The sequence below is a fragment of the Spea bombifrons genome, chromosome 3 (genome assembly GCF_027358695.1).
Source record: "Spea bombifrons isolate aSpeBom1 chromosome 3, aSpeBom1.2.pri, whole genome shotgun sequence".
NCBI classification, from domain to species: Eukaryota; Metazoa; Chordata; class Amphibia; order Anura; family Pelobatidae; genus Spea; species Spea bombifrons.
The window spans coordinates 117,234,864-117,258,988 of record NC_071089.1 but is presented as its reverse complement, the minus strand read 5'-3'; the positions used below and the strand labels follow the sequence as shown (position 1 = coordinate 117,258,988).

The 24,125-nt window shown below is 44.6% G+C and overlaps 1 protein-coding gene across 2 annotated transcripts in view; it reads left to right on the top strand.

Moving 5' to 3' along the window:
* The window catches only part of MSRA (methionine sulfoxide reductase A), an 89,076-nt gene that overhangs the window by 28,776 nt on the left and 36,175 nt on the right, over positions 1-24,125 (top strand). For both annotated transcript variants that reach the window (XM_053458783.1, XM_053458784.1), the window contains exons 3-5: positions 18,106-18,174; positions 22,326-22,445; positions 22,528-22,632. In XM_053458783.1, coding sequence (XP_053314758.1) covers positions 18,106-18,174; positions 22,326-22,445; positions 22,528-22,632 — 294 coding nt within the window. The remainder of the gene's footprint in view (positions 1-18,105; positions 18,175-22,325; positions 22,446-22,527; positions 22,633-24,125) is intronic.

The window sequence follows — 24,125 nt, the reverse complement described above, 5'->3', positions numbered from 1 at the left end:
AATAATAAAACAAAATAAAATTTTAAAAACAATATATATATAATAAAGAAAAAAAACTGTCTAAAAGGTTGTGTTCTGTGTCATAATAATGTAAAATTCGAGCAAGGATACACCGACTATCTAGAATCACAAGCTTTAAAAAAATAAATAAAATTAAATGTATGTATATATGTGTGTGTGTATATGTATATATATATATATATATATATATATATATATATATATATATATATATATATATACACAAAAATAAAAAACCTGTCAAAAAGATTGTGATCTGTGCCATAATAATGTAAATCATGGCTAGAATCACAAGCTTTGGTTAAAAAAATATTAGAAATATATGTACAAAAGGGTGGTGATCCGTGCCATAACAATGGGTTTCATCCTACAGCCCTGAAAAGTGTATCAAAAAAACGTATTTTCCCGTAAGCATGGCCAGGAACGTGTCTGATTTGGGATATGAGCCCTCTGGTCGCTATTTACTCTGTGGCTGCTCGCCGTGTAGGACGGAGCGAAGAGACTCTCTTACGTCAGATGTTTAACTTGTCTGCCGATGTTCTGGCCGTTAGATTGCTCTAGCGGTGGGGTTTGGGAATTTGGAGTCATTACCTAGGACTGGAGGGTCAGAGGCTTAGATGGAATGGAACGCAGGTTTACTTCACTGAAAGGGCGCTCGATAAGTGGAACCCCAAGCAGTGATTATGAAAGTGCAACAGCGGGCTTTTGTTAACTTTGATTATACGGCAGCCGCTGCTGAAATCCTAATGCATGGAAGTATTGTGTTATTAAGTATTGTATTGTATTGTGTTATTAAGTATTGTGTTATTAAGTATTGTATTGTGTTATTAAGTATTGTGTTATTAAGTATTGTATTGTATTGTGTTATTAAGTATTGTGTTATTAAGTATTGTATTGTGTTATTAAGTATTGTGTCATTAAGTATTGTATTGTATTGTGTTATTAAGTATTGTGTTATTAAGTATTGTGTTGTGTTGCATCCTCTGAGGCTAATGGATTTAACCCTACCTATAACACCCATGTTTCACCTTCAAAGTGTAACAAAGAAGTGCATTCTGCAACGCTTATTGTTCGGACCAACGTGCGCGTGTCGCTGCTGTACAGCTTTTCATGAGATGAAGAATAGGTCAAATCCTGCTCAATCAGCGAGCGCAAAATAGTCCCTGCACAACCATACATTAATAATAATAATAATAACCCCTACGGCAAGCAAGAACGCGGGTATTCAGCGCTGCAATGCACAGGACTGCTCTGCTGCGTATAGCCGACATACCTAAAGAGGGCATTTTGGGGGCTTCACCGAGACTTTTTATGTTACTTTGTTTTTGGACAAAACCCATTCCCTGCTGTTTCTATACACATTATTGGGGCTTTTAGGGCTTTGAATTGTATTATTTTTTCTCTCTTTTCCGTTACTCTCTGCGTTCTTTACTCCTCAAAGCCTAATTGGAGAGCCCACACTTTCTACTCGACTACCTGCCCAAACCCTTATTTAAATTCCAGTAGCAGACCCCAGCTGGCAGACCCTCGCTTCCATATTCCGTAGACGTTCACACTCATCCTCCCCTCAGACGATGAAGGTTACAGGTCACGCTCGTCCATTTCTCTGCCCCGGAGAACGCGGACTTTTTATTCACTCGACTGAGCTAGAAAGATTTCCGCAGCGCTGCAGGCTGGTGAGAGGCCGTAGACTGTGTACAGGCAACCGCTTCATAAAAGAAACAAGGATTTACTTATATTAAAGTATATTAGGATAAAAAAACTGTTTTCACGCAGCTGCATATCAGCCATTTATATTCTCTCTCTGTTATCTGAGCCCCAATCTACTCGACAAACACCCCAACCCCTTATTATACTGCCTCTGAGGAACAATAGAATGACTCCGTCTTAATCACCCAAGCGGACACACTGACTAATGTCTATAGAGGAACGGACTTCATTAGCATCGCCATAAAGCATCAGCTCAGTGTGGTGTTTCTGCCGGGAAAGTCACCCAAACTATCCCGTTCTCTACATTTTACTGCATCTATTGTATTTCTATTTTAATATTTCAATTTAATATGAGTGATGAGTAAAAAGCAATTTAATTTGTGAGTGTGAGTTGGCAACCACCCTAGTAGCGGGTGGGATAGGAGGTCCAATACCATAGTTGCCAACTGTCCTGGTTGGGTTGTAACAGGCCTGGCAACGGGACTTGTATCCTGCTGGCCAACCATCCTAAATGCTGTAACTACAGTCTGGTGGTGGCACGGTATGCATGTGCGGTATGGATAGAGCACCATGTGACCAAATAGAATGGCTCAGTCTTAATCACCAAGCAGAGCACACTTACTAATGAAAGTCTATGGAGGAACGGACTTCATTAGCATTGCCATAAAGCATCAGCTCTGTGTGGTGAAAGCCCTACTTACCCTGAAAAAAAACACGATACGCCACTCGTGCGATTAAACTAAATGTGAGGGGAGGAAACAATTCCTTCAGTGTACAAATAGAACAGAACAGCCTTAGTCCTTACGGGGTTAAGGTGACTCCATGACCAATTTATGTCTAAGTAATCCCCCCAAAAATATAATATTTAAACAAATTATTTTAAGGCCTTTTCCTGTGTTTGACACATTACTGGATACGTTATTGCGTAACGAGCGTTGTTACATTTGGCCTCGATGATGCGTGTGATACATTTTCTGAGCTACTAGAAAAGAACGCCACACAAGGAAAGAGGAATTGAGGGACTGATCCAAATAACAAGAGACATTTAGGACATATGAAAGCTGATGATGCCAAAATAGGATCACGGGGCCGCTAACAATGACACGTTGTGCCCGCCACACCAGCGTGAGCTTGAGACCCCTGCAGGGTTGAGCCCGTGTGATGCCTGGGATCGGTCATCATTAGAGCGCTGTGATTGCGCTGTCTCCAGGGATTAGAGCTCTGATCAGTGCTCATTCCTACTCGCTGACGTACGCCACGTCGCTGGAATTTAAAACGGGTCATTGCTGGGTGACCCGAGGATTAAAATAAAGATAGAAGAAATAAAGAGAAAAGATTTGGGTCTAGCCAGGACCAGAGACCAAGTATAAATGTATAAACGCGCCAATGGGATAAAGAATCACCGTCCGCCACCAAACTATCAGCAATGATGGACACTGGAATTTTTAGATGACTTTATGAATAATTGGTTTACTAAAATATTTTGTTCATTGTTTCTACTATTTAAACTTAGTGTTTTATTTTATTACTATTGATAGAGTGAAGGATAAGTGGAACAGCTTCCCAGCAGAGGTGGTAGAGGGTAATACAGTGAGGGTATTAAACATGCATGGGATAGACATACGGCTCCTGAATCTAAGACGAGACCAACGACTGATTAAGGTTTGAGTCTTTACAGCAGGAGAAACGGGCGACTAGACGGGGGCCGGAGGGGGCCGATTGTGTGCCTCTCTCATGGTCTCGAGCTTAGAACGTTCTTGACAGAATTCAGAGTCTTAACAACTCAAGAAATCATCGCTGGACAACGAATCCCAGAACGCAGGGAGGAGGTGCTGCTTCTGGCGCGTTCTTGCTGACACCTGACTTTTTGCAGTTATCTTATACTGAACTCTACGGATTCAGCGCTTCCACGCTAAAATATTCTGCTTGGTTTCTAGACGCGCCGTAAATTTTTTACAGCCATGTATGCTAGTTTAAAGGGGAAGTCACATGGAAAACATATTCTTCTCCCCAGCGCTGTATACAGTAATACAACCCCCAGTGCTGTATACAGTGATATAACCCCCAGCGCTGTATACAGTAATATAACCCCCAGCGCTGTATACAGTAATATAACCCCCCAGCGCTGTATACAGTAATATAACCCCCCAGCGCTGTATACAGTAATATAACCCCCAGCGCTGTATACAGTAATATAACCCCCAGCGCTGTATACAGTAATATAACCCCCCAGCGCTGTATACAGTAATATAACCCCCCAGCGCTGTATACAGTAATATAACCCCCCACCCCAACGCTGTATACAGTAATATAACCCCCAGCACTGTATACAGTAATATAACCCCCAGTGCTGTATACAGTGATATAACCCCCAGCGCTGTATACAGTAATATAACCCCCAGCGCTGTATACAGTAATATAACCCCCCAGCGCTGTATACAGTAATATAACCCCCCAGCGCTGTATACAGTAATATAACCCCCCAGCGCTGTATACAGTAATATAACCCCCCAGCACTGTATACAGTAATATAACCCCCCAGCACTGTATACAGTAATATAACCCCCAGCGCTGTATACAGTAATATAACCCCCCCAGCGCTGTATACAGTAATATAACCCCCCACCCAGCGCTGTATACAGTAATATAACCCCCCAGCACTGTATACAGTAATATAACCCCCAGCACTGTATACAGTAATATAACCCCCAGCGCTGTATACAGTAATATAACCCCCCCACCCAGCGCTGTATACAGTAATATAACCCCCAGTGCTGTATACAGTAATATAACCCCCAGCGCTGTATACAGTAATGTAGGTCGGTGACAAAAACCTGGTTTTATCTACTTTTGCCCCAATAAACTCCCTTTATCTGCGCCGTTGCTGTCAGTCATGTGATATTTTGGGTGACTTTCCCTGCTCAAACACCACACTGAGCCGATGCTTTATGGCGATGCTAATGAAGTCCGTTCCTCCGTAGACTTTTATTAGTCAGCTTGTGTGACGTAGTTATTAATAGTAAGCAATGGTATTGTCCCCCACCGGCAGTATGATAAGTTGATAAGTCGGGTGTTTGTCTAGTAGATCGGGGTTCAGATTATATTAGATTATATATATGGGTTTTCTCATACATGTACAGGAACAGTCCGTGTAAATGCAGAGCACCTTTTGTGGCAACCCCCCCCCAAAAAAAAATACAATTAAAGCAAAAAAACTGGGCTATGAAACATTTTTTTTTAAATATTGAAAGTTTATAAATCTTATGTACAGATCATTTAAAAACATGCCAGGTTCCTTCTCCGTCGTTGAATGCAGATGATTGATGAAGATATTGTTATGAATGATCGTTTACACGGACATTCTATAGAAAGAGTTTTACGCTGAGAAATGTCTTTCTTCCTTTTCTCTTCAGCCGTAGATTGTGATTTTCGGGGGGGGGGGATTGCTTTAAAATAAAAGTACATATTACGACCCCACGTACTGAAGTGTGGGTCAGAAAGGTCTTTCATTGCAAATTACAGTCTGCCGTCGCCATGGAAACTGGAGTCATGCTTCATAAAAAGCTCTTTAACAGAGATTTATAGAAGCTTAACGTTCTGGAGTCTGAAAACATCCATTAGACGTAAGAACGCCGCGCTTACCGCTTCCCCGCGACACCCGCCACTTCACAATGTTTGTTACGGTTGTGAAACCTGCGCGGCTCGGTACGATCCGCAGGGACCGGGAGATCTCTTGTCGTTGTCACACACTGGGGTCTCCCAATACGATTGTAACACAACGTTGGCCCCTAATATCTAATACGTATAATTGGTCTTTTGGAACTGGAACCGGAAATCGAGTGTAGATCGAGAGCTCTTTCCCCCCTTAGGGCACAAGTAAACCCCCTCATATGCAAATGAATGGAGATAGGGAGTAGCTAATTTGCATATAAGGTCTGGTTAATAATATTACAGCACGCTTGCTGGGTTTAAATAACGGATTTCCATTTTATTCCGAAACGCTGATATTTCAGCAGAGAATAAAAGAATATGTCCGGTTTGGAGGGGGGGAGAGAGATTTAAATCCATAAAGGGGTTCAACAAAGTACAGGAGAGACGTTTGTTTCAAAAGAGGAGAAATTTTAGAACAAGCGACCATAATGTAATGCTAGAGGCTTAGATGGAATGTAAGGAAGCTTTACTTTACAGAGAGGGTGGTAGATAAGTGGTACAGCCTTCCAGCAGAGGTGGTAGAGGTTAGAGTACAGGTGAGCGGTTTAGGAGGAGGAATGTTATTACAAGCAGGGCCAGGCTGGTGACGACAGGGCTGCCTCACGATGTAACTGCAACCGACTTCTGGATACTACCCTTTATGCTCAGGTAGTGTGTGGCTTAATTAGAATTTATCAAATACATGTGTTTGGGGAGGGCTGGGACCTTCTAGCAGGGGGGCAGGTAAAAGCCAGTGGTCCCACCAATCCCCCCCAGTAACACACATTCACAGACATATTTACACATATACACATACTAACACACACACACACTCTATCTCACACATGTACGCTTTCATGCTAACACACTTAGTCATACACTTTCATGCTAACACACACACTCTCATTCATATACACATACTCCCTCCCTTACCTCCTCTTTCACTCTCTCCTTCCCTTACCTTGCTGCAGCTTTCTTTCCGGCTGCTTGGATACGCCGTGCCAGGAGCCTCGCTTTTACCGTGGGGTCACGTAACATTGAGTTACATGACCCCGCTGTGTTCCTGACCCTGTGAGACCGGCCCTTTGTGAACGATTTTGGTCCAGTCCGGGGACAATTGTCCCCTGGGCCAGGCACCTCATAGCGCATGTCAGAGGAATGTACACATCGGCGTCTCCATCTGCAGTCATGTTAAATTGCAAAATAGACTCAAATGTACATAAGAAAGGATACACGATGACGTGCCGGAACGTTCCCTAAGAGCTCTTTTTAGAACAAAACATGTAAAAGCAACATTGTTGCATATATTGTATTTTTCATGTAGATTTTAAGCCAAAAAAAACAAGAAAGCATAAAAGGAAGCGCTTGGCCAACTTTGGATCTGTGAATGTCTTGTATTTATACCTGGAATGGATAACGGGGGGAGTTCTGCCCTCCAACCAACGTCGTGATCAGAAATCCCGTCCGTTTCACGATTTACCTGATAACCCTGAGCGGTCGCACTCACATATCGTACCGGAGTGGCTTTATCACCATAGCAACCATTGGAGCAGAGCGTGCCACGTCCGGTACCAGCATTGCGTGGGACTGGAAGCTACGTTGGGGTCCCATCCAAGAGGTTATAATCTAAAATGAGAGGGTCGGAGGCTTAGATGGAATGTAAGGAAGTTTTACCTTACTGAGAGGGTGGTAGATTAGTGGAACAGCCTCCCAGCAGAAGTGGCAGAGGGTAATACAGTGAGGGTATTAAACATGCATGGGATAGACATACGGCTCCTGAATCTAAGACGAGACCAACGACTGATTAAGTTTTTTTGCCAAAACATGAAATTCTAGACCATTTTGTGAAAAATATTTTTTGTGGGAGATCAGCGAACGATTCACCTTCAACCCCCAGAAAGGATAACAAAAACACGATTGAGGGATTTAGTAAAATAATAATGGGAAGCGCTTTGTCTCCGGCGAGCGCACGTCGGTGTCAAACATCAATGCCGCTTTTATAAAGAACTATTATTTTTTTTTATTTTTTTAAACCCAAAATGTTTGCTCTGACGGCAAAAACAGAATGAAACGAACGCCTTTTTTTTTATCCTCTTCATTCTTCTTCCGCCGCTTCACTCGCGGTGTAAATGACAAATCTCACGATGGCAGAAAGCGGGAATAATTGACGACGCTAGAATTACCCGTGATTAAAATGACCTTAACCGGGCAAATTGGAGGCATTTTATAATTTTGTTTGTATGTTGTTATTATTCATTTTCTTTCGCTGCTTTTATCAGAAATTCCATGAGGTTCTCCACTCCGGTGCTTACGAAGAATAAAGCGTACGATGTTCCACGGGGGGAAACAAACTGCTTACGTTTGGCAGGATCTCAGAATTCCACCTTTTCGGGAGATTTATTGCTTTATCTGGATTTGGCAGGAATTTTTAGTACCAAATATGGAATTAAGAGGAATAAAAAAAAAAAAGTAACAAAAAGTTTCTTTCAAGGCATTGCAGTGTTCTAGAACAAGTTCTAGAACGAAGAACCTGATGGGATCTGGTTATATCAATTGGGTTATATCAACTGATTGCTTTGGTCTGTGTGTTGTGGGGGGGGGTGTACAGCCTACCTTTTGGTTCTGTTTTGCCCCTCACCCTTAGGCTAGGTTTCCACTTGGGTTTTTGTCCGGCGTTTTTTTCTTGATGAAAAACGCCAGGAAAACTGCCAAGAAAACTGCCGCTGCATTTAGCTGCGTTTTGGCGTTTTTCTGCAGTTTTTTCTGGCGTTTTAGCCTTTCTGTGGAAATTGCTTTTTTTGACCTTAGGCAGTTTTTCCAGCCTTTACAAGTTAGAAGTTTCACCCAGCTAAAAGGGATTAGGATACATGGCAAGTATCTGCCCTCTCCTGATGTCATTTACTTGGTAGACCCTTTTGTCTCTTTTCTGTGGTTTGTAAGGCATGCTTTATTCCGAATGTCTGCTCCTCTGGGAAGATTGGCCCCAAATGATGGTGCAAATTGTTTGCTGTTGCTTTTGGCACGCAGGATCCGGTCGCGTATGTTTGTTTGTAATGGCATGTTTGTTCCAAATGGTGTAAAATTCAATATGAACCAGTCCAGGACTTTGTTTTGTGTGAAACTGTTTGTTTTCAGCCTATTTCTCGTAGGACACACAGATACTGGGTCCATCCTCTGCATTGTAACTGTGGAAAAAACGCCATAAAAAACGCCAAGGCAATAAACCCACATGGCTTTTTCATGGCGTTTTTTCTCTCCCATAGACTTCTATTGGAGAAAAAAAGCCAAGATTTCCTTGCAAAAAACGCCAGTGTCAACATGCTGCGATTTTGAAAAACTGCCACAGAGCCCAAAAAAGCAGAAAAACGCCAAAGAGGACTGAAAAAACGCCAAACAGAAAAACGCCAAGTGGATATGGCATTTTGCGATTTCCTATTGAATTACAGCTAACATCTGGCTGCAGGCGTTTTTCACAAAAAAACGCCAGGTGGCGCTATTGGCGTTTTTATAGGCGTTTTTAGCAAAAAAAACCCCAATGGAAACCAAGCCTTACACATGAGAAGTGGGGGTCTTCTAGGTACCATGCCGAGTCTGTTCCTCCGCGGCATGAAATCTCTCCCCTTAGGCTGCCCACCGAAGCGGCTCTCAGTGATGGGTGTTGTTGCGTTATGTCGTATACTCACCTCTTCGGACGAGGGACGCGCGGCGGCGTTGGCCTAAAGCTCCCCCGTGTGCCAAGCCGCCATTGCCCTCCACAGACTCCTGCTATCCCCGCCAACCATTTAACTGCATATATAGAGGACACAGGTGTTTCCTGATTGGTCCATTCGTTCAGGCTTTGGGGCAGTTTAACCTCTTAATGACAAAGCCCGTACGGGCTCACAATGCATTTTTAAATCTCCTTGCTGCCACTTCCGCTGGGAAGCTGTTCCATTTATCTACCACTCTCTCAGTAAAGTAAAACTTCCTTACATTCCATCTAAGCCTCTGGCCCTTTGGTTCTAGTTTATCGCCTCTAAAAAAAAATTCTCCGGAAACTGCAGCCGCGGCCCTCCTTAAGTAAAAATTATATGAGGTGCTGTTCCGCTGTTCAACGGTACGAGGGGTGACGTTTCTAACGCTGTGTTTACTTACTAAAACATGAAATTAGGTAAAAAAAAGGCGTAATGGCAATTAAAAAAAAAAATGGCCACATTGTATCAAGTATCCCGTTTTATTTTAACCCATTAATGGGCATTTGAAACTTTCTTTTTGAGCCAGAACTGTACGCGTCGGGGTCGGGCCTGGTGTCGATAAAACAAAAGAGAGACAAATAGTTTTACCCCCCCCCCAAAATCCGTCCTTTACTGAACGAGTCCCGTAACGCATCTTCATCTGATTATTAGACCCCCTCCCCACCGTCCGGAGGGTAAAGGAATCGATGATGATTTCTAGTAAACGGCGCTCGGCCGAGGACGGGAGGTCTGTCTGCGGGGAGTGAGTAGATTGAAGAGGGACGCGGCCCTGTAACTAGATTATGTGGCTTGCGATGTGTAGTAGAGCAGATCCTCTTTAACCAGCGGCCGCCATCGACTCCTCTATCAAACCAACAAGCGGGGGGCGGGGGGCTTCACAACGGAGCTGTCTGCGGGAAGGATGGTGGCCGACGTCTGGGAAAACCGCACCTTGCTGTAGAGCTACACAGTGCAATTGGGCTCAGTCATTGAATAACCCCTATTTAATGACTATATATATAAACATATATATATATATATATAAACACACTATATGTATATAATATCTTCCTGAAACATTTAAGGAAATTAATTTAGTTCAGCGCTGTGCGGGTTAATTCCCCTTTAATATCTCTCTTTTTTCATGTTAAGGGGTATTTTTACCGCTGTGAAGGAAGAGCGCTGAGTGATGGGAGAGCGCATTTTATGACATCACTGCTCGCAGATGAAATACTATTCTAATTAGGTGCAGAATGTTTCAGGACGTCGTTCCTTGTGTGCCCGGGGAGCGCCCGGTTACCGAAACGCCCGTAAATACCGTGGATTCCGTTTTATGGAAGCCGCTTATTAATAAAACATTTTATTGCGTGTGAAACGCCTATAAATTCTGCTAATAAACCCAGGAAATATTCCAAGGTTTATTTAGATTTGGCGTTTCGCCCCTCTTGAGTCTTCAGCTCCCTCGTTATATAACAGGCAGAAACAGTTCCATAACTGCTGGGTGTCCCCGTTCGGGGGAGCCAGTCCCTCCTTTTGGGACCCAAACCCGCCTGTCTAAGGCACTGATGGGAATTAGGGCCCATAGAGAGACTGGCAAACAAAACAGGGACACTTGGAAGGTATATCCTGGGCAGTCCGTTATACCCCTCAGATGGATGTGTAGACCTGCAACGGCGGATTTAACCCAAGCACGGCTGATCCAAGCCCAGCGCCTGCGTGTCGCATGAAAATCTGCTGATTGTATAGAATGTAAAGGTTTGGTTGCCCCGATCGGCGAAAAAATAAATAAAATTGGGTGTTGATGCAGAAAATGCGTTTATATCGAGCGACAGGTAAATAGCCGCGTCAGCATTTCCACTGTAATGCCCTGAATGCCCCGGGATTGTAAGTTTGAGTTCCTTACAAAACAGATGTGAGTTTTCACCTTTTTCGCTTAAAAAAAAATAAAAAAAGTCACTTTTCAGCCATAAATCCCCTGAATCGTCAGCGTTGGCCTAACGGAGCGGGACCGGCTAGAAGTGATGGTAATTGCTTATTGAACCGCCGATGGGCTGGGTGAAAGGCAGACCTTGATACAGAGTGTATCGTCACTAAGCTGTAGCTGTAATAAACAATCCACATTGTCCCTGATCAGGACAGTCCTGCTGGTCCCGGGACAGTTGGGTGGTTCACTGTAACTGTCGTAGGGTTGCAGCTAGTAAGGAAACACGGTACCCCATAGTATTTGGACCGAAGGGGTACCCTTAACCATTTGTGTGCCAGAGGCTTATCTGCAAATCAAAAACTGCGAAACCCGGGATCGAGGCTATAATAAAACGCGTACATTTAATAGGTGATAAAGAGAAATATATATATACCGTGTGTATATATATATATATATACAGTGTATATATATATTTATCCGAATGGTTGTTACTTGTAAACACGCACCTCCGGGAGACGCTGGCCGCCAATAATAACTTTATTTTTCTGTTTACGCCGCGTTCCGTGAGTAGAATTTAGAGCTCCGTCCCCTTCAGTTGTTCAAGGACAGTGGAACAAGGACGCTGTCTGTGTCGGCGGCCGTCGACGAAATGGCTTTACAGTTGTAAGAACAAAGAATCAATTAAAATCAGTTTAATGGGCCGAGAAAGATGGTTATGTTGTTCACATTAATGCCGGGGTGCCCCCCCAGCGGAGATGAAGCGCGGGGGGAATAGACGTCCCTGTTGAAAACGGCCAAAAAAAAAAAAGCATCCGCTAATCGCTTGCGCATGAACGCTGCGGCTTTGCGACATTCTCCGTTTCTATTGTTCTCGAATGATGAAGACGCGGGATTGTCTTAAAGGCTTGCAATCTGTTATGCTTCAGCTAGCCGACAAAGGCATCACCTTTCCCAAATTTGCTCTGTTTGGTCCAACGAATAGCATTAATTAACACGCCATTTACTAAAAACCACTGTGTGCGTGTGCAGCATGGATAGAGCACCGTGTGACCAAATAGAACGGCCCGGTCATAATCACCAAGCAACATCGGGGGCGGGGGGGGGGAAATGTTTTAAATATGCCCATGAGTGATGTCAGCGCTCTGACAGGTCCGTAACAATGTTTTACAGCTATAACATCTTTGGTTTTTAATTCCTAGAAATTCCCTTACAGCCAACCACCGTCACCATCTTTGCTGGAAAGTTATTCCATGCGTCTAACACCACACAAATCATTAGTCCATTCCGCATTACAATGCATACAGATTGGACCATGGATCTTTTTAGTTATTGGAATTAGTAAATGAGATCTTAACCCCGCCCCCAGCTGCTTCCACTGTAAGCAGGGAGCGTACCTCAGTATGCTTCTTGCACATGCTCAGTAAAGCTCCCATTCTAGTCCAAACTCACCCCTTATTGAAATCAACAGGAGTAGCAGCAGCGAATCACGATCTGTGTCACGCTTACGTGTGATTGGCCGTCACAACCCTCCGTTGGTTTTAATTCCCATTTAACAAAATAAACCTAAGAAGCATTTTTAAATTTTTTTTTACTAAGAGGTTTAATCGCATAAAACCACAACACCTTTTCAGTTCCTATGGCAGCAACCTATGAGTACGTGGTTTGGCGTCACATGACAATTAAGCATTCCAACAAAAAATGGGCAACAAGACTACATTTTACAGGTTTAGGGTGTTCAGCAGGGCCGGGAATGACGTCTCCAAGGCTGCGTTTAGTTACAAAAGTGTAGGAGGGCAGGTGGAACGGCACCTTTAAAGACCATAAACAGCGAAACGAATGAGGTTTTAGATCCACTAGTTGGATATGTAAGTAAACCCAGATAGAATCAGTAATACTCACATCATCCCCAGCCACAGACTATATGTAGATTATATCACATGACAAATACTGAAACGAGATTCATTCTAACGTACTTTCTCCTGCCGGCTCCTGAAGAGTTAATGTTAATTTTTTTGATTTTTGGGGGGGTTTTGCTGAATTCCGCAAGCAGCGCGTTTGCTGGGGGGGGGGTTAACCTTTTGAGTCCCCGCCTTCAGTTATTATAACGCGGCGTCTGGCATTTAGGATGTGAACGGTCCTGATGGGGATTTCCAATAGGTCAGAGATCAGTGAATCGATGCGCTTGGTCGGGAAATCGCTCACTAAGAAGCCTCAACTTCCCCAGGTTCAATGTCCCGCTTCAGATACGTCATACGCCAAAAAGAGACCTAAGTGGTCCCAAAAGCTTGCAATTGAACGCAATTATGCTAGGCAATAAATATATCATGACTTTTTTTTTACTCTTTCTCTTTTTGTCCGTTGTCCTCCATTTGTGTATAGTATGAAAGTGTCAGTATCTCCAGTATCCAACGCCATACCTTCCAAGTGTCCCTGTTTTAGAACGACAGTCCCTCTTTGGGCTACAAATGAATTTGCCCCTCTTTCCTCCCCTGGTGCCCCTCTGTTCTCGGAGGTAAGAATGTTTGCTGGGTTCTACAGCCCTAAAAGCCCCAATAATGTGTGTATGAAAATTCTTGCCACTGATTGGCTGCTTGAACCAGCCAATCAGTGGCAAGAAAATGCTTCCGTTAAAATCAAAAGGAACATTTTCTGCCTGTGTTCTAAATAGATCACCCGCCACAGCGTTCACCCAGCCAGCGCTGGCTTTCGAACGCACCTCGTGCATGGAAAGTAGCAGGGCGCAGGCGCAGGGGCAGGGGGCAAACACACGGGGTAAATCCGCAGAATGCCTCCATGTATTCGCGAAAAAGGATGCCACACAAAGTGCACGTGATGGCCGGAGCGTCCCTTTAACATGCGTGAGATCTGCAGCGGGCGGGGGTAACGGCTGCTCGGCCCCTGCGTAAGTAACGCTGAAAAGTCGCCGTCGGCGGCCGTGCCCGTCAGTTTATTATTAAATATGTCTAAATAGAACATTTCTGGAAATGTGAACATTTTGTACTACAGAAAATTGTAATTGCTGGAAAAACATTTGCAAGGGATAATAGCAAAGTACTTAAAATACATAAAATACATATTGATCCATCGATTATATCAGAATCCTGTAACACAACTCAAAGCAGCTGTAAGATATTTGTAATAAAAAAATAAAATATGCTCTTATGCACGGGCGTAGGAACCGGGGGGGACGGGGGGGACAGATCCCCCCCAGGAAATCATGCGGGGGGACCGATAATAGAGCAATCCCCCCCAGTGCCCTCGGTGCACAGCTGCCCGATCAGCAGCTGCAGCGTGCAGGACTGGTTGGGGATTTCCCTAACCAGTCCAACACTTACCGGTGTGCTGTCTGTCACTGAGTGCCGGGCGATGGGATATGACGTTTATATCCCAGCCCCGGCGCTCAGCAGAAACAGCTCTGCGCAGCTGCACTGCACTAGAGCGGCAAACCACCAGAAGGGGAGGAGGAAGAGCAAGCAGAAAGCAGAAGAGAAGAAGAGAAAGGTAAGAGATGTGCAAAACGAGGGGGGGGGTCTGATGTGCAAAACGAGGGGGGGGGGGTCTGATGTGCAAAACGAGGGGGGGGGGTCTGATGTGCAAAACGAGGGGGGGGGGGTCTGATGTGCAAAACGAGGGGGGGGGGGTCTGATGTGCAAAACGAGGGGGGGGGGGTCTGATGTGCAAAACGAGGGGGGGGGGTCTGATGTGCAAAACGAGGGGGGGGTCTGATGTGCAAAACGAGGGGGGGGGTCTGATGTGCAAAACGAGGGGGGGGGTCTGATGTGCAAAACGAGGGGGGGGGTCTGATGTGCAAAACGAGGGGGGGTCTGATGTGCAAAACGAGGGGGGGTCTGATGTGCAAAACGAGGGGGGGGTCTGATGTGCAAAACGAGGGGGGGTCTGATGTGCAAAACGAGGGGGGGGTCTGATGTGCAAAACGAGGGGGGGTCTGATGTGCAAAACGAGGGGGGGTCTGATGTGCAAAACGGGGGGGGGGTCTGATGTGCAAAACGAGGGGGGGGTCTGATGTGCAAAACGAGGGGGGGTCTGATGTGCAAAACGAGGGGGGGTCTGATGTGCAAAACAGTGTATATGTGTATGGGCAGTGTATATGTGTACGTGTGTATGGGCAGTGTATATGTGTATGGGCAGTGTATATGTGTATGGGCAGTGTATATGTGTATGGGCAGTGTATATGTGTACGGGCAGTGTATATGTGTACGTGTGTATGGGCAGTGTATATGTGTATGGGCAGTGTATATGTGTACGTGTGTACGTGTGTATGGGCAGTGTATATGTGTACGTGTGTGTGGACAGTGTATATGTGTATGGGCAGTGTATATGTGTACGTGTGTATGGGCAGTGTATATGTGTGTGGACAGTGTATATGTGTATGGGCAGTGTATATGTGCACGTGTGTATGGGCAGTGTATATGTGTATGGGCAGTGTATATGTGTACGTGTGTATGGGCAGTGTATATGTGTACGTGTGTGTGGACAGTGTATATGTGTATGGGCAGTGTATATGTGTACGTGTGTGTATGGGCAGTGTATATGTGTACGTGTGTGTGGACACTGGACAGTGTATATGTGTATGGGCAGTGTATATGTGTACGTGTGTATGGGCAGTGTATATGTGTGTGGACAGTGTATATGTGTATGGGCAGTGTATATGTGCACGTGTGTATGGGCAGTGTATATGTGTATGGGCAGTGTATATGTGTACGTGTGTATGGGCAGTGTATATGTGTACGTGTGTGTGGACAGTGTATATGTGTATGGGCAGTGTATATGTGTACGTGTGTGTGGACAGTGTATATGTGTATGGGCAGTGTATATGTGTACGTGTGTATGGGCAGTGTATATGTGTATGGGCAGTGTATATGTGTATGGGCAGTGTATATGTGTACGTGTGTGTGGGCAGTGTATATGTGTATGGGCAGTGTACGTGTGTATGGGCAGTGTATATGTGTATGTGTGTGTATGGGCAGTGTATATGTGTACGTGTGTATGGGCAGTGTATATGTGTATGTGTGTATGGGCAGTGTATGTGTGTATGGGCAGTGTATATGTGTACGTGTGTATGGGCAGTGTATATGTGTACGTGTGTATGGGCAGTGTATATGTGTACGTGTGTATGGGCAGTGTATATGTGTACGTCTGTATGGGCAGTGTATATGTGTGTGTATATAAGGAGTGTATTTGTCTTATAGTGTATACGTCTGTGTAAGTATGTGCAAAGGCAGTGTATATTTATGGGGAGGCGTGTGTGTGTGTGAGCAGTTTATGTATGTTTGGGCAGGCGTGTATAAGGGTAGTGCATATGTGTGAGTACTGGCAAGTGTGTATGTGCAGGCAATTGCAGTGTATGTGTGTGTTTTTGTGGGCAGGCATGCGTAAGGGCAGTGCATATGTGTGTATGGATAGTGTATATGTGTGTATGGATAGTGTATATGTGTGTATGGATAGTGTATATGTGTGTATGGATAGTGTATATGTGTGTATGGATAGTGTATATGTGTGTATGGATAGTGTATATGTGTGTATGGATAGTGTATATGTGTGTATGGATAGTGTATATGTGTGTATGGATAGTGTATATGTGTGTATGGATAGTGTATATGTGTGTATGGATAGTGTATATGTGTGTATGAGCAGGCATGTCGTACTTAAAGGGAAGATTATGATTCCCTGTAACACATGTTTAACTCAGGGGCACCTAGGGTTAAATCCAGGCCTATTTCTGGTTAAAATGAGTATGTGTGTCACTGTATGTCACAGCATTCGGACACAAGAGAATATTTCGGGGTGCTACTTGGTCTAGGGCATCACTAATACAAAGCACCACGAGTTAATCTAGGGGTAGGCAGAGTAAGTGAAGGATGTGTTTGCGTGTCTGGGTGTGATAGCGTATGTTTGTGGGTATGTTATTGTGCACATCTGTTTTTATGGGTATGATAGTATGTTTCCAGGTGTGTTATGGTGGGCATGTGTCTAGGTATATTAGGGTGGGAATGTTTTGGGGTGTATTATTGTGTGCGTGTGTATGTTATTCAAGTGTTTAAGTGTATGGATATGTTCCTGTGTGCATGACGTGTTAGGAGTCTTAGATGGATCCTTCAATACATCATAGTAGTCTCTGTGGCCGTGTCCAGTGGGGTCCATCTGTGGTTGTAAGATTTTTCTGTTTCTGTGGGAATTTTCTCCCATTCATCCAGTAGAACGTTTTATGAGCTGTAGGTGATATACCTTTTTGGACAGCACTATGCTTCTAACTTTGTGGGAACGGTTTTGGGGAAGGTCCTTTTCTATTCCATCATGACTGCCCCAGTGTACAAAACAAGGCCCATAAAGGCATGGCTGCAAAAATTCCCCACAGAAACTCTCCAAAATCTTGTGGAAATCGTTCCCAGATGAGTGAAAGCCGTTATAGAGGCAAAGGGGGACCAACTTCATATTAATGTCTATGTATTTATAATGTGATGTCATAAAGTCCCTGTTGGTGAAATGGTCAGGTATACCCTACCAGAAAAAATGCTATCCCCCCCAGATTTTTAGGGGTTCCTACGCCCATGCTCTTATGTAAAGAGTTAAAGACTTCATGTATCCTGTTGTGGAAGAGACCCTCAGCCGTGTCACCGTATGACACTCCATCGTGTCCAGGGAACACTAGAGCGTCAGGGGTTTCTATGGAATGGAGGGAAGTTTTTCTTTATTTAGAGGGTGGTAGATCAACGGAACAGCCTCCAAGCAGGAGTGGTAAAAACATGCATTGGGATAGACGCATGGATCCTGAATCTAAGACGAGGTCAACGACTGATTAAGGTTTGAATCTTTACAGCAGGGAAAATAGGCAACTAGACGGGGGCCGGATGGGGCCGATCTGCCGTTAGATTCTATTTCTTAAATGCTGATGAGCGCCCTTTGTGCCAAAAACAAGGAAACTGAAATATTTTATTCCAAAGAGAATGTTGTGTTAGATGTATTAATCCCGGATACGCGTGACTGCAGAGTTATAAGTTTGTTTTTCTTTATCTTGTTTTTTTTCAGCGAAACACCACGTTAATGGGAACTCGACAGCGGAGCCGTTTCCAGACGGAACGCAAATGGCCATATTTGGTGAGTTAAAAAAAAAATGAGTCCGACATTCATTTGTGACAACATTCAAACATTCTCTGCTTCTGTTTCTTTCCTGCCTCCATCTTTTCTCTTTCTTCTTTCTCTCGCTCCTTCTCTCTTTTTTTTCTCTTTCTCTCCATTTCAGTTTCTCTCCATTTTATTTCTTTTCTTTCTTTCTCTTTCTTTCTCGCTCTGTTTTTTCAACATATAGGATAAGAACAGATAGCAGTCCTACGTTTATTTTAGTTTTCTATACAATTTTAGTATCAATAAAATCCTTTCTACAGGTCGAAATGTCACGTCTACGTCCTGCTAACACATGTAGAAAGTAAAAGCTATCCCGCCGCAATCCTCTCCACGGAGACACAGGCTCTACACGCGATACTACTCTCAGCACGCTGAGGCTGATTGGTTCAGGCATCCTTTGTAAGGAGTGGGGGAGGGGAGAGAACCTCAGGACTGGAAATCCATTCGTTCTGCCACATTGAGTCTCAAATCTCCTGAATTAAATTTTTTTTTTTTTTTACGTTTCCTATGTTGGAAAACATAATACGGGTCCAGAGTCTTAGTAGGGACTCTCAAACGTTTCTTTTTTTTTTTTTAAGTAAAATAAACCATTTACTACATAATTAACGTGCAAATGTATTTTTTTTTTCTCCTTCCCTTGAACTGAGGGTAAAATTTATTGCCAAATGCGTAACAAAATTAGCAGTTTACGCAATGTTCAAATTCATCGTTAATCTAAATTAGTGACCCCGTTTGCTTTGTTTTTCTTCTTTTTTTTTTTTTATTTGAAGAAAATAACATTAAAAGCCCACCGAGCGCACCCCACCGGCGCGAATAAATAAAAGCGGAATGAGGGTGGACTGCAGCGTCAGACTAATAATGTCAAACAAGCGCCAAATTGAGTTGGTGAGAGACCATATTTAATTTAGAGTAATGAAGGTGGTGTAATTACAGCGGCAGAACGCTCACACTGGGATAATGTTTTCATTTATCACGCGGGAGAAACACGGCGGCCTCCGGGCCTCCCAGGCTGCCCCGGCGTGGCTACGATAAGTCACCGTGCGCCAGATACAACGTATCCCTGATTGTCTTGGCAAAATAACGCCGGCGGCAACAGGTGGAGGCGAGCGCAGTTTGAAAAGAGAAAACAAAGTTAATCCGGAGAGAAGACGCAGGGGAAACTGAGAGAGAGAGAGATCGGACCGGGTCTCCGGATAAATGAGGCCGCTGCGGTTTTTAAACAGGTTTTTGGTCCCTTTTTAAGGATAGGAATAGCAGATAACGCAACGAACGCCGCCGGCCCCTCAATCGTCGCTTTAGAAACCAGCTCCGCAAGGCAGATTTATTTCATACCTCCCAAGTGTCCCTAGTAAAAGAGAGGGACGGTCACTCCTTGTACCCCAAAATCCCTGATGCCCCTCTTTTCTCCTCTGATGCCCCTTTTTCCCTCCCTGATGCCCCTCTTCTCAAGGAGGTCAGAATGTTTGCTGGGTATGAGGGGATCGCAGGGTTCTACAGCCCTAAAAGCCCCGATAATGTGTATAGAAACAGCGGGAAACGGCTTTATAAATTAAACGGGGTAAATAAACCCCATTATTCTTCTAAATGCTTGATTTACATAAATATCTTTAGGTCCTGATCGATCTTCACCCGCTTTGGATAGAGTTGTTTGGTCTGATTAAATTTCTTTGTAAAAAAAAAAAGGGACTTTTGAGGTCTTGGGCGCTTATTGGCTGTAACTTGGGGAGAAAATCCCGTTAGAGGCCCCGTGCCCAGCCGTGTCTCCAGTATATGGTTAGAGATTAAATAAGCCGTATATGTGTGTTAGAATCCCGCTTTATGTGTATACCATGGGAGCGGCCATTCTAACTTCATGATTGTTTGTCTCCATTCCGTTATCTTCCCCTATTGTTAAGTTGCTGATTGTTGTTGATTGGTTAAGGCGGCCCTTGTAAGGGATGCAGAACCAATCAACAATCAGCAACTTAATAGGCAGAAATAATCCTGCAGATGCCAATTTATATTTAAATTTTTTTTTTCCATTCTTTCTCTCTTTTCTCCCTCTCTCCATTTTTTCTTTCTTTTCTTTCTCTCCCTCTTTTTTCCTCTCTCTCTTTCCCCCCATTTTGTTTTTTCTTTCTCTGTCTCACTTTCTTTCTCTCTCTTTCTTTCTCACGCTGTTTCTCTCCCTCTCTCTTTTCAACATATGGGATAAGAGCAGATGTCAAGAATTGCCAAGAAAGAGAATGTAGGGAGTGTTAAGAAGGCTTTTAAAAGTTAAGAATGCCTAGGGGCCCATAGTATGTAATGTTTCCCCCGCTTTATACAGCTTCTAACTCGGTTGCCGAAATCAGTGGGAAAACACTTCGTTTCCTTTTTGAATTCCGTCTTCCATAAAAAAAAAATTAAAAATACCCCATTAACTCGGCAACGTTCATAGATCTGAGTATTGTAATTATCCACAAAAAGGCAATCAGTCTGAGTCGATTCACCAAGGTCACCGGAACGATGCGTAATTAGTTTAATTATTACCCGGCGCTCAATAATACGCTAAGGTTTAAAATGTAACACTAAATTAAAAATTGTGCCGTCAGTAGAAACGATTGTGTGTTTTTTTTTTTATCTTATGTAAGTTACGCTGTTTAAAAAACGGCATTCACTTTTAGCAGAATCGCTTGCTGCGATCCGTCTACGCCTCTGCCAGGAAACGCCAGCAATCTTGGTATATTCTGTAAATGATAAACATTAATATTTTTAGAGCTTTTTGATTCAAGGAGAAATCCGATCGCCGTTTTGGAGTCGGGAAGCCATTTTTTCCCCCAGCTAATTGGCAAAATCCAAAAAATAGCTTAATTGGGTTTTTTTTTTTTTTTGCCTTCTTTTGGATCAAAAGCAGGAAGGATCGGTAGAAGGGGGGGGGACTCGATGGACGGTCCAGCCGAGCTTCTCCAGCGGGAAATGCGGACCTGCCCCTCGAGGGTGTCCACAGGAGGGGGCAACTAATTTGGGGGAGAGGAGTGGCTTAGTGAAGGGAAAGGACTAGTGATAGAGTACAGAGGCGGAGCCAGCCCTGGACGCCATTAATTACCGTATTGGCTCGGATATAGGCCGCCCCCGTATATAGGCCGCACCCTAAAAGTTTTTTTCTTTAAAAAAGCACCAAAAAAACATGCTGCCACTCTGCCCCCCCCTGAGATATGCTGCCACTGCCCCCCCCCCGAGATCTGCTACCACTGTCCTCCCTCCCCGAGATATGCTGCCACTGTCCTCCTCTGCCCCCCCTCCCCAACTTACCGGAGCAGACTACCGGGTGTCTTGCGGGGCCGGCGGGGTACATCTACGCAATACATTGCGTAGATGTCCCCCGCCGACCCCGTAAGACACCCGGGAGTCTGCTCCGGTAAGTCCGGGGGGGGGGTGCAGAGGTAAAACGCATCCGCACGATGCGCTTAGACAACCTCCCGTGCCGGTACTCCCCCCCGTGGGAAGTGCTGGCAGGGGAGGCTGTCTGAGCGTATCAGACAGTAGGATACAGGTCTCCTGCACCGCTGCGGGGGATCTGTATCCTAACCCCGCTGCCTGCCCGGGCGCTAGACCCCGAATATAGGCCGCACCCCCACTTTAAAGTCTTAAAGTGGGGGAAAAAAGTGCGGCCTATATTCGAGCCAATACGGTATTTGGGGAGTGGGTGTGGCCAAACGACGCTCACCTGCCGGGAAAAAGAAGACACTGACCGGAATTAGCGGGTATTTACAAACTGGGCGGTTCTCAAAGTATGGGTAGGGAGTATTAATTAAGCTGTCTGTTACCCCCGTCCACAGTCTGCCTCATTCTTCGTGTGCCCACCCCATGGGCAGAACTAATATTTCCCCCCCCTTGTTAATCTCCCGACTTTAATTAATTAATCAGCACCAGCTACGAAGCTGGAGAGCTTGCCCCCCCCGAGGGGCAGATGTTTCGATATTTTCTTTCTTGCTACAAATAAGCAGGAACATTCCATTTGTAGCGGAATAGGTTTTTATAACCCCCGCCGTTGGTTCTTTGTACGTTGCGTGTTATTACGTATGACCCTCATATGTCTGTGTTCATGGCATGTACCGTTTGGCCAGGGTTTTGTTTTCTGAGTCTTTATTTGTTTTTTTCAGGCATGGGCTGCTTTTGGGGAGCAGAAAGGAAGTTCTGGAGACAGAAGGGGGTCTACTCCACCCAGGTGGGGTTTGCTGGAGGTTGGACCCCTAACCCTACCTATCAGGAGGTCTGCTCAGGTATGTTACGCTCAGGTATGTTCACGAGATATGTTTGGGTTGATAGTCTGCTTCATGGAGTAACGGTTGATGTCTCTTTTAGGAAGAACGGGTCACGCCGAAGTGGTCCGAGTCGTCTACTACCCAGAAACCATCAGCTACGAGAAACTGCTGAAGGTCTTTTGGGAGAATCACAACCCGACCCAAGGTAAGCGAGTGAGCCGGTGTTTAGTTATCTCGCTGACGAGCCATTACAATCTGACCAATCAAGATGAACCTTGAAGTTACTCCATATGCAATTGCAACGGGGGTGGAGCTGGGATTCCTCTCTCATAGAGAATGCGTCTGGACGCCAAGATTCTAAAGCGAGTTCCGCAGTCGCTCGATTATAAGACGACCCCCCCAAACTTTGGATCTTAACAAACAAAAAAGGGAAAAGGTCTGAATATAAGACGACCCTATTGGAAAAAGAATCAAAAACACAGATTTTGCTTTTGTTAGACGCACGCTCTCTCTCATACCCTCACTCACTGTCTCTCATACCCTCACTCACTGTCTCTCATACCCTCACTCACTGTCTCTCATACCCTCACTCACTCTCTCTCATACCCTCACTCGCTGTCTCTCATACTCTCACTCACTCTCTCTCATACTCTCATTCACTCTGTCTCACACTCTCACTCACTCTCTCTCACACTGTCTCCCAATGTCTCCCTACCTTCTCCACGACCGCTTCCCTGTCCCCATCTCCTTTTCTCTTGCCTCTTTTTGTTCTTCTGTCTTCTATCTTCATCTGCTTCTCCCCGGTGTCGGCGCCATTATCCAGGTACTTCTGCAAAAGGGTGGAGCATAGGCACACACCCTCTCCCCCGATTGGAGGAAAGCAGAGAGGCTGTCCCTGTGGTGCGTGTCGTGGCTCCACCCCTTTTTGGAAGTACTCCGAGATTCCGGATTCTCTGAGAAAGAGAGAGGTGCAGAAAGGACGCATGGGAGGTGTGATTACCACATCAGTAGGCCTCAGGGCAGCTGAGCACTTAGTGAATACAGCCCTGAAACTCTTATTGCTGTAACGGCAGCAGCCAGGGCTGTATAAAACAGATGGAAATCTATGGGCTTTATTCACTAAAGTGTGATGTGCTGGTAATTTGCTGAGTGTGGCTCATTTCATTGTATTAATTATATATTGTCCCAGCCCGTTATGTTTCCAGGAAGAAAAAAAAATATGGCCTGTTAGTGATAAATTGGGCGTGGCTTAGTGGTAGCTCCACCCATAGGCCAGCGTTTGCCGGATTTGTTTAAACCTACCACATATTAGGTGAAATGTTTGACGTGACTCCTACAACTCATGCTTTAGTGAATAAAGCCCAGTGTTAATATAATCTCTTTCTATTCATATACCGGCTAAGCATGATGGGAGCTGACATTACAATATTGCCTTTGATTATAATTTAGCTGCCGAAAAGCTCCCCGTCTCTCCGGTTGTATACTTTTTTTTTGCATTCAGAATTATAGTTTAGGAGCATTTTTAGCAGAAGACGCTTTCCGCGGCTGGCCGTGTTGAAAGAATCCATCATCTGCATATAATTAGACAGTCGGAATCTCATTGTATCGCTAACGAGCAGATGTGTCTTCCACCAGCGACGGAACAGCTGCATGCGCGTGAAGAGCTGCCGCATCCCAACATACAATTAAAGCCTAAAA